Source organism: Plectropomus leopardus, chromosome 19, assembly GCF_008729295.1.
Source record: "Plectropomus leopardus isolate mb chromosome 19, YSFRI_Pleo_2.0, whole genome shotgun sequence".
NCBI classification, from domain to species: Eukaryota; Metazoa; Chordata; class Actinopteri; order Perciformes; family Serranidae; genus Plectropomus; species Plectropomus leopardus.
The window spans coordinates 2,434,450-2,445,849 of NC_056481.1; the positions used below are offsets into that span (position 1 = coordinate 2,434,450).

Here is an 11,400-nt window from a genome sequence, read left to right on the forward strand (position 1 = left end):
CACCGCATCAGGAGTCAGCTGACAGAAACGAGGAGGAAACGGGGAGATGAGGAGGGTGCACGAGGCTCTTGAAGCAGCAGGAAGGGGGCTGGGCCTCTCTGACAATGCCTCGCGCCAGTAAGGACTTTCGCAATGCTAACTTTGACCCGTGGACTCGGTGCTCGGGGTCCGCGTGCAGGAGGACACACACACCGCGAGCTGAGGCCGCTCCGCTCATCACAGGAGCCGACATGCAGAGAGGAGGAGACCGAAGCACGGAGGAGATGTCGGTGCGGAGGCTGAAGGCGGGAGGAGGCGAGGAGGAGGAGAAGGAGTCCCTGATGATGGAGCTGACGAGGCTGGTGCAGAAGATGGTGAAGGAGAGCAGCTGGTGGGAGAGGAGGGGGATCGACTGCAGCATCCTGACGGCAGCGTTTCTCTGTCTGCCTCCCGGTGAGTCTGCAGCGGCGTAACCCTTTGACGCCTGCGCTGAAGGGCTTGACTTCTTAAAAAAAAAAAAAAAAAAAAAAGCAAAAAGCAATGAGCAATTTAAGAGGAAAAAATAACCCAGAAATTAGCAAAAAAATCGTAAAAAAAAAAAAAAAAAAATTACAAGAAAAGAGACAACAACAAAAAGCAAGGAAATTGCCTGAAATAAAGTGCTTAAAATTTAGAATAATTCTGTAAAAAATATTGTGCAAGAAATGACCCAGATATAAGCCAAAAATTAGTTTTTAAAAAAAGAGCGATAGAAAATTACCTGAAAAAAGCCAAAAACAAACTTACAAACAAAAACTTGGGAAAGTGAAAAAAAAAAAAAAAGAAATAACACACACACGCACAAAGAAGCCAAGGAAATTACCTGAAAATAGTTCTTAAACATTATAATAATTATCTAAAGATAATTTTAAATATTTAATTTTGATATGACCTAAGCTTATAAAAAATATGATGCTTTTCAAAATCAGTAAAAAAAAAAATCTTGCAGTTTGCTTTCTTGCCAAATTGCTCATTGCCTTTTTTTAACTGTTTCTGGGAAAAAATGAAACTTTTTTTTTCTCAGGGTTCACAGATTTAAAAACTTGTTAACTGTTTTTGTGCTAATTTGCTAATTTTCAGATTATTTTTTTGCACTTTTTACAAATGTGTTGCAATGTTTTCTTCTTAAGGCATTCGTTTTTTTCTCTTCCACTCAAGGAAAGTCAACCAGTTTGCTGAGGTTTCAGAGGGTTGAAATACAAACTGGGCTCTTCTTCGTCAGTCCCACACTGTTGTCGCTGGTTTACACACTCGCGGTCCCCCGTGGTTCCCCTCTATCTGGGTCACTGGTGGTCGACCGTTGACCTCATTAGGACGCGTGTCTATTGTGTCACTCGATCATTAGAAGTGACAGCTCTCAGCAGGACACGGGACACCTGCTTCAAGCTCGAAATGTAGACGTGCAGTTAACAGATTACTGCACATTTTATAATTTATGACTTTCCCTCACATTAATCCAAACAGTACATCCTTGACTTTAGTGTACGAGTAAATAAATACTCACTTGAGTCTCAGAGCGTCTCAGGAGCATCTGTCATTGTTTATCACAGCTCGGGACTTATCACCTCTAAATAGTCTGCTTTGAAACCGGAGGTGCAGAATATTAGCTGCGTTTTATTGGGTTAGGAAGAAATGTGTCACCTAAAACTCGTCCGCAGGAGCAGCCAGACGGACTTCACAGCTGCTTCTGTTGCTGCGTTACGGACAAAAAGTCTGCTGCCACAGAGCAACGTCCACGCTGCATTTCATTAATTATTGAAGTGATCAGAGTGAAGTCATTTTATCATCAAACTGAGTTTGCTGACTGGACGTTTGTATAAATATTTTAAAGTTTGTAAATATTGGATTGTATGATAAAGAGTGTAATTAAGAAAATAATAAGAATTTAAATGCAGAAAATGCAATACAAGCATTGCTTGCCTCTAAAAATACACTTGCATTTGCACATTTTATACAATTTTATTTATATCAATGTGAAGTGGCTTCGAATGTGACCTGGATTTGTCATCAGGAGGCGGGGATGGTGGATTGCAAAACACCTGCCAAGCATCAGACCAGCGTTCGAGACCAACAAACAACAAAACCAGTTGTATTTTAGAGCTGTTCCCAGCAGCTTTTAAGCCTCAAACATCTGTGTTTTGTCACAACCCATCTGTGTTTTTTAAGCAAATTTTTAGGCAGAAATGTGACTGTTTTGTAGTGACCTGTCGGTGTGTTTCCAGCAGCTTTTTAGGATCCAAACATGGGTGTTTAGTAGCAACAGGTCACTGTTTTTTAACAACCCATCAGTGATTTTCAAGCTGTTTTTTTAGGCAACAGATGTGCTTTTTGTAGCGATCCATCAGCATTTTTCCAGCAGTGTTAAGGCACCAAACACGGGTGCTCTGTGGCGACCCATCACTGTTTTGTAGCAACTCATCAGCGAGTTTCAAGCTGCTTTTTAGGCGCCAAACATGAATGTTTTGTAGCAACCTGTCGCTGCTCTGTAGCAACTGGCCTGTTAGTTTCAGGCTGCTTTTTTGCTCACACATGCTTTTTGTAGAAATTCATTATTGTTTTTCCAGCAGCTTTTTTAGCCAACAAACATGGATGTTTCGTGGCAACCCATCACTGTTTTGTAGCGACTCGTCTGTGATATTCAAGCTGTTTGTCAGGCAATAGATGTGTTTTTGTAGAAACCTGGATGTGTTTTGTAGGAATTCATCAGACATGAATGTTTATAGAAACCTGTCCCTGCTTTGTAGCAACTTGTCTGTGAGTTTCCAGCTGCTTTTTAGGCACCAAACATGGATGTTTTGTCGTGACTCATCAGTGTTTTTCCAGCAGCTTTTTAGGCACCAAACAGTGTTTTTTTTTTTAACCCTGTAGCTGTTTTTTAGTGGAGGTAGTGGCACGTTTTTTACCTAGACATTGCTGCATTTCCAGCAGGGATTGTGGCCCCAAACTTGAAAATTTTAAGCCAAAACATGATCTTTTCCTAACCATAGCCTAATGTTTAACGCAGTAAACTGCAGTGTTGCTGTGGAGGAAAACATACAGTGCCACATTTTTTCTGGAGATTGGACTGAAAATGCTGATTTGTGTAAACGACAGACACGTGAATAAAAAAAGTAAACGTGTCATTGTGGAGGGAACTTCCTGTGCGATGACATGATGTCAGACAGCGAGCTGCACAGTCACCTGCAGCAGGATCGAGTTTCAGTCTTTCACCTGATCGTCCTGCATGTCAGAGCTGAAAGTCACACCGCTGCTGCGGAGGAGCGACTCTCAGATGTCGGATACAAACACCTTTTATTAATGCATTCATGTATTTCATTTAAATCCTCTGTGCTGTGTGTCGCAGCCTTCCTGCTGCTGGGCTCCTCTCGGCTCCTGTGGTTTTCGGCGGGCATGCTGCTGATGGGCGTGGCTCATGCAGTCATCACCGTCAAAGGGACCCATCTGGCGAGCCACGGGTCGCTGAGCGAGTCGCAGGCCTGGGGGAAGTTCTGGGCCGTCTTCTTCATCGAGGTGAGATGTTGATTGATAAAGTGAAGACTGTCATTAAAACTCCTGAGGCGAAGATTATTCTCACATGTAGCTCTGCGTGTGACAGGGAGCTTCAAAATACTGCTGATGAAGTACTCTCCTTAAAGAAATACTTCAACTCCCCAAAATGATTTGTTTATCAGTTACTGTAAAGCTTCAGTCAATAGCACAGGCTTAAATCATTGACCTCAAAAAGCTTTTATTTGGGACAGGCGTCGACGTTTGTTATGTATTTAGGCCTTTGAAACGTGAGCAAATTGGCTTTTTTTATTTATTTCTTATTTTCAAAAACATGTGAAGAAGATAAAGAGTAACAAAAGAAGAAATGACCCAAGTAACCATAAAAAAAAAATCCCAAAAAAAAGAGAAAAAAAAGGGGGAAATGGATCTGAAAAAAAATCTTTAAAATTGTTAGTGGGAACATTTGGATGAGAAGCAGCTGAATGTGACTCGCTGTTGTTTTGGTTGTTATTATTTGTTATTATACTAAACAAAATAAAAAGAAATCAAATAAGCTCCAAAAAACATCAAACTGTTCCTTTAACTCCCAGCTGTTTGAGTGAAGCTGTTCAGTTGTGCAGCTGAGTGTGTGTGTGTGTGTGTGTGTGTGTGTGTGTGTGTGTGTGTGTGTGTGTGTGTGTCTGTGTGTGTGTGTGTGTGTGTGTGTCTGTGTCTGTGTCTGTGTGTGTAAATGCAGACAAGATAAAGTAACACGATCATTTAGTGTCTGCAGAAAGACTAATATTTACAGCAGTGAGCGACGTGTTTAACGCTGTAAATCAGGATATTGAAGCTGAGTTTATGAAGTTCAGAGCAACAACGATCAATCCAGTGAACTGTTGAACCTGTCGTTTCGGATGTTTACGGAGCGTCCAGCTGCTCTGCTTGAGGAAAACAAACCGTTATCGTGACGTCTGTCGTTCTTTGCCCTCAGATTGTTGCTGGCTGCTAATCAACGTAAACAGAAAAAAATGATAAAGCTGGGCTGAAGTCATTTTGAACAGAAATATGATTGATGATTTTCGTTGTTTGTTTTGTGTGCTGCATCAGTGACTGTTTGTTTGTTTGTTCGTGACGCCGTCTGTCCTTCATCACTCAGATCTGTGGCTCATTCTCGGCGCAGGCCGGCGTTCACGGCCACATTAAGATGCATCACGCTCATACTAATGTCATTGGACTGGGGGACTCCAGCGTGTGGAAGGTCCCCTTCCTGCCTCGCACTGTCTACCTGTTCATAGCTCCTCTGGCCGTGCCCATCATCACGCCACTCGTTGCACTCGGTAAGAGGCGCCAGAGGACCAGAGGACAACACGGAGCACTTATGACAGGGATACTCAACTCGCTTTGCTCAGGGGCCACATTTACAACATGACAGCAGGCCAGGGGCCACAGCAGCCCCACACATCTTTCCAGGATATAGGACATTTGTAGCATTTCAGGATGTATGTGGGATTATAGGAAGTTTCTAGGCTTTTAGGTCATTTTTAGGGTTTTAGCACTTTTCTAGGATTTCAGGAGATTTCTAGGATTTTAGTGCATTTCTAAGATTTTAAGACATTTCTAGGACTTAAGTGTGTTTCTAAGATTTAAGGATGTTTCTAAGATTTAGGTCATTTCATGGATTTTAACACATTCCTAGCTTTTTTTTGGACATTTCTTGGATTTCAGTAAGTTTGTAGGATTTTAGGGCATCTCGGACATTTCTAGGACATAAGGGTCTTATCTAGGACCTCTGTTGGGGGGTTTGGGGGATCCTCCACTGGCACTTTTTTGATAAACAGGCTCTATTTTGATATTGTTTTGTGCACTTTATGGTTACTATTACTTCAAAAACAGTTTCCAGTGTGAATCATTTTATTTTTATTGTGAATTATAAAATGGTTGGGCCCTGCGGGGCCTGCGGGCCAAATCTGGCCCCCCATAGGATGCCAGATTTGATCCGCAGGCCGTAAGTTGAGTATCCCTGCTTTATGAGTTGACTGAAATTCTTCGACATTAAATGTGACTGTCAGCATAAAGCTGAGATAGATCTCTAAGCGTCTGATCCTGTTCATGTTACCGTGTTAGCTCGCCTCTCTCACCGAGGCGTGACTTTATGCTCATGCGTGTGATTCTCTGGTTTCAGCTCATCTCAGAGGACACTCGCTGTCTCTGGTGGTCAGGACGGTCCTGATGGTAACGCTGGGCCTGTACTCACAGTACTGGCTGCTGATCCACGTCTCCGGCTTCCTGTCCCCTCTCAGCGCTCTGCTCTGCATGCTCGTGTGCAGAGGAATGTTCTCCGTGCCGTACATCCATGTCAACATCTTCCAGGTGAGAAATACCTGCGGCGGGCCGACCGTACTCTACATGTTCAGTTCTCAAAGAGTCTGCAGCCGCGTCACGCCGAGCTCCCCTCTGACACATTTTGGTAAAGACTCGCGGCCAAATGATCATGAGAGCGCCTCTTGTTCACAGACTCAAAGCAGCATTGTGTCGAGGCGGATCAGACCGTCGCTGATCTGAGGGGATAAAAAGGAACAAGTCATGCATGATTTTCCCAGACGGAGTCTCTCATTGTGCATTGTTCTGATCAAAGTGTGTGAAGGTGGATTAGAAAACACAGGTTCTCGATGTGACGTCGGACTAACGGGGAGACGTGTTTGTTCTCTGTGGGGGATCGCACTGAGAACCTGTCCTCCCGTCCGTCCTGCTGCTGTTTTTGGACGGTGTCCTATCTGTTGTCCTCTGAACTCTGCGTTCTTCAAGCTGAGGATTAACTAAACATCTTTACTAAAACTCTTTTTATGAACAAGAAAACTAGTTTTACATAATGACACTTTATAGAAAACACGCAGTATACGTCTTCTTTATTCTTCATTTTGTGTTTTTGCCAGCAGTTTTCATGTTTTCGTCCATTTATGCAAAACAAATACTGAATTCGAGGAACTGAAATCCAGTTTGATTGAGCTGGATCCTCAACCCCGTGACCCCGAGTTCACTGTGTCTCTGTTCATTTGTGGAAATTCAAACAGAAGCACAACTAATCCACTGTGAGCTAAAATATTAAAGGAAGACTTCATGCACAAAATGATCATTTGTATATCAATTACTCACCCCGTGTTACATTGAGTTAATGAAGAAAGCTTTGTTCTTCTCACATGCCTCCACGGCGAACGAAGAATCCAAAAACTGAGAAAATTCTTGATGAATTGAGGTCATAGGGGTCCACGTTTAACAAAAGCAAAACTTAAAAGTAAAATTTGTCTATGATCTCTTCAAAGCCAGACAGCACTGACAAAAACAGTAATTTTACCTCTCTGAACACACAACCTGCTGATCTACTGCTGCTTCGATTGGTCTTCAATACTCAATCTGGCCAAAATGTATACCGTATCAAGTCAATTTTATTTATAAAGCCCATTATCACAAATTACAGTTTGCCTCAGAGGGCTTTACAGCAGACATCCCTCTGTCCTTAGACCCTCACATTGACTGAGGAAAACCTCCCCAAAAAAATGTTTAACAGGGAAAAAAATGGTAGAAACTTCAGGAGGAGCAACAGAGGAGAGATCCCTCTTCCAGGACGGACAGACGTACAAAAGATAAATAACAATTAAATTACAGTAATGACATAAATGAAAGTGAAAGAGATCGAGCGAGTGAGGGAGATGATAATGGCAGTAAAAGGTCGCGTCGAGCAGGACCACAGCAACAGCACAACCAAGACCACGATTCAGACTGAGCCCGAGGTTCAGCATCAGTGCAGCCACAGCACAAGCGCGACCAAAGGAAGGATCACAGCTAATCACCACAATCAGGCACAGCCAAGATCCGGGAAAACTACAAAACAGGGGAGCACAAATACACATCAACACAGCCAAAATGATAAAAAAATGAAGAATGATAAGTGCGTAGAATGTGACAGACACTCTGTAAGGGTTAAACATGGACCCCTTTGACTTCAATTCATTAAGAATTTTCTCTGTTTTTGGATTCTTCGTGACCGTGGACAGAAAAACGAATTGTTCTTCACAAATTCAGTGTAGCACGGGATGAGTAACTGATATACAAATGATCACTTTGTGCGTGAAGTCTTCCTTTAACTAATCTCGTCTGTGCCTGTGTGTGATCTGCAGCACATCGGCCTCCACATGTTCTCTCCGACCCGCCGTCCAAAGAGGATCTACCAGATGACCCACGGAGTCCTGAACCTGCCCCGTAACCCGCTGCTGGACTGGCTGTTTGGACACTCCCTTATCAACTGTCACGTGGAGCACCACCTCTTCCCCTTCCTGTCTGATAACATGTGTCTCAAGGTGAGCTTCAAAACACACGTCGTTACTCATTATCAGCGTCGTTTTCAAAGCCAACTATTGAACACAAAAAGTATTTTCAGAAAGAAACCATTTTACAGTTGCATATTCATGTTATGGTTTACAGATGAATATTTAGGCTGCAAGTGGATTCTAAATGGATTTTAAGACATTTTAGTGGTTTGAAAAAAAATCCTTAAAACTTGAACTTTACTATTGATGTTCACGCAAAAAAATTAATTACATATAATAAATGAATATAATAAATAATAACAAATAAAAAAGGTTTTTTGCATAAAGATTAGGACATTGACAGAAAAAAAGTTATTTTATCTGCTTTTAACAGCTGTTTGACATTAAAAGAAAAATACAAATGTGTATATTTTCAGTTATTACTTTAGTTTGTCTTTCTAATGGACCCTGAAAGTTAATTACATCACTTTAACAGTTTGTAAAATGTTACTGTGTTTTTACAGATTTATTCTTGCGACCACAGCTGCCAGTTTGTTTGTTTTGTTTTTGTAAAAACAGCTGATTTTTTTTTAGAGTGTGTGAAGGTTTTATTTGTAAAAGAAAACCTTCACAAAAACCAAAAAACCTGCTGGTTAGAAATACAGCAGACTTCTTTTTGATTTGATTAACTATTAGTCTCTGATAATTACACCAATATATCACAGTTAATGTGACGAGCACATTTAAAGCAAATATCTCAGATCAGCACTGATTGACACACACACACACGCACGCACACACACACACACACACACACACACGCCCGGTTCTTAAAGGGGCACTCGGCCAATTTCACACATGAACGTCAGTTTTCTCGTCATGAGGAATTTTACTCACCCTGTGAAATATAATATTATATAACGTCTGCTGAGGCTCTGCAGGACGTTTTAGGTCTCTCAGACTCCAGACGTCGAATTCTTGAATAAAAACTTGCATGAGTCTGTCAGTATTACTGGAGAGCAACACCAAATATCTGGAGTTTAAAATATATTAAAACCCTCTCAAATCAGATTTTTAAATGTATGTATTTAGGTATTTAGCTCAAAGTGCTCCACATGGCAAAACCGAAACAACACAGACAAAAAAAACATTAAATACAATTTTATTTTAAAAAATAAATTAAAATAAATTACAACAATAAGACAGTAAAATGTTAAAATATCACTAAATAAAAGTCTGTAAAATAAAAATAATTATCACGGGGCAGAGTAATGTAAAATAAATGTTTAAAAGCTAAAAATAAACAAAGAAGCAGAAAGACAAAATAAAAAAGGAAAAGCATCTAAACAAACAAACAAGCAAACAAGACTTGGCAAAGTGCTTAAAAATATTATTTAAAAAACACGAACAATATATTAAATTATAAAAAAAAAGTCCATGAAATAAAATAATTATCAGAGTGATGTAAAAAAAAAAAAAGAGATAAAATTTAAAAAATAAAATAAAATAAGGCTGTAGCATTACTCCAAATTAAAAGTCAGATTTAACAGGTTTAAATGTAAAATAATATATTATTATATATTTAAAGCACATTTCATACGATGTAAGCTCAGTGTGCTTCACACTCAGCACGTATGCACAAAATAGAATAAAAGAGGATGTGAATGCACATATAAACACATATACAGAGAGCCACATTATAATAACCCCAAATTCTCTGTTTAAGGTGAAGCTTTTTGTGATTTTCACCTGCAGCTGAATCATGTTGTGTGTGTATTTCTGTGTATTTCTGTGTATTTCTGTGTACTTGTAGCCTTGGACGTCCATTTTCTGTAGATACCGTTTAAACGTGTAAACTGACCCCGTGTCTGTCCTTCATGTGTCTCTCCAGGTGAAGCCCGTCGTGTCCAAATATCTGACAGAGAAGAAGCTCCCGTACCAGGAGGACAGCTACCTGTCCCGCCTGCGCGTCTTCTTCCACAGATACCAGGAGCTGATGGTGTTTGCTCCGCCCATCACAGAGCTGGTGGGAGTGCAGTGACGAAAAACCGCAGAGACGTAAGACTGCTGCTCCGAAACACGAGCTTCGGTGTTTAAAGTGACACGTTCCAGGTTTGATCTGTCCCGAACACACGACGGATCTTAATCAATAACGTTTTAAAGATTTATGTGGTTTAATGTTCGAGGCTGAATTAATAATTACATGAAATTATTCTATGTACTGAATGAATGTTGTGCACTTTTAGGGGGGAGTTTGATAATTAGCACAAATTTAAGCACTCGACCAAAAGCTCACATGATTTAACTCTTTGAAACCTGAGCAAACTGATTTCAAAAACATGGGAAGACAAAAGAAAAAAAAAAAAAACAAAATTAGCAAGAAATTAGAAAAAAAGTACAAGAAAAATACCTGAAAATTATCGTTTTTAAACAAGAATAGGCCAAATAAAAAAGAGATAGAAAAATAAACAAACAAGGCTTGAAAATATTCTAATAATTCTGCAACATCATTTTAAAGATGCAATTATTATAATTGTAAATATAGGTTTCCCCTTAGCTTTTTTATTTTTTTCACTAAAAAGCTTTTTAAAAAATCATTTTCTAAATCTACTTTCTTCAATTTTTGGATTATTTTTTACCAAGTTGCTTATTGCTTTTTTCTCCATGTTTGTCTTTAAATTGCACAAAAGTTTAACCCCTTGAAACCTGAGCCAAATACCCAGATTTCTTGCAAAAACATGGGAAGAAAGGCAATGAGCAAGCAAAGAAGAAATTAGCAAGAAATTAGTAAAAAAAAAAAAAAAGTACAAGAAAATTAAGTGAACATTAATAAAACAAACAAAAAAAGAAAAATAAGTGAAAAAAGTGTGTATAATAATAATGCAACATCATTGAAAATATTAAATTATGATAATCATAAATATGTTTTTTCCCAATGTTTTTTCCTTTTTTCCCTAGAAAATTTAATCTATTAATTTCTCACAGTTTGTGGGTAGGTGGGTGCGCTCAGGTTTTAAAGGGTTAATGTCCGCCGCTGTGTGACTGATCTGGAGTCTGTTTCTTTGTTGGTTTCCAGTCGCCGCCTCTAACTCTGATTTAACCGCAGCATCAGAGATCAGAGGGTCATTTTTAACGAGACAGGATCTCCAACAGGGCACTTAGTTTATTGTAACAGCAAAGAAATAACTTCATTAATGTAAAAGTTGTAGTTTATTAAAAACAGAAATATAATACAGGAACTAAATAATGCACTTTTCATGTACAGTAAGTATCATTTTACACAGCTAAAATCGAACTGAGTCAAATATTCTGCTTTAGGATCTGCTTTTTGTGTTCATCAGGATCAGTAACGTAATATTTAACCTTCAGTTCGGACATTTACGGAGCTACAGTTTTACATTTTTTTAGGGAGCTGTTTGTTTTTCAGCTTATCGCCGAGCTTCATACGCACAGACACAATACCACTTAGTACTTCACTATAAGTATTTCATAACTTTAGTTACTTTACAAATTAAGAGTTGTGTACAAAAACAAATGAAAAAACAAAAATGCAGCTGAAACTATTAGCTGATTTATTCAAAAATTAATAGGCATTTATTCTGATTAT

General features: G+C 39.5%; 1 protein-coding gene across 1 annotated transcript; it reads left to right on the forward strand.

Annotated features, from left to right (window-relative positions):
• Window positions 1–24: 24 nt before the first annotated feature.
• Window positions 25–10,233, forward strand: fads6 (fatty acid desaturase 6). The gene is made up of 6 exons (XM_042508068.1): window positions 25–432; window positions 3,362–3,528; window positions 4,646–4,826; window positions 5,672–5,859; window positions 7,665–7,844; window positions 9,685–10,233. The coding sequence occupies exons 1-6, from the start codon at window positions 105–107 to the stop codon at window positions 9,832–9,834; spliced, it is 1,194 nt and encodes a 397-aa protein (XP_042364002.1). The 5' UTR covers window positions 25–104; the 3' UTR covers window positions 9,835–10,233.
• Window positions 10,234–11,400: the final 1,167 nt, after the last annotated feature.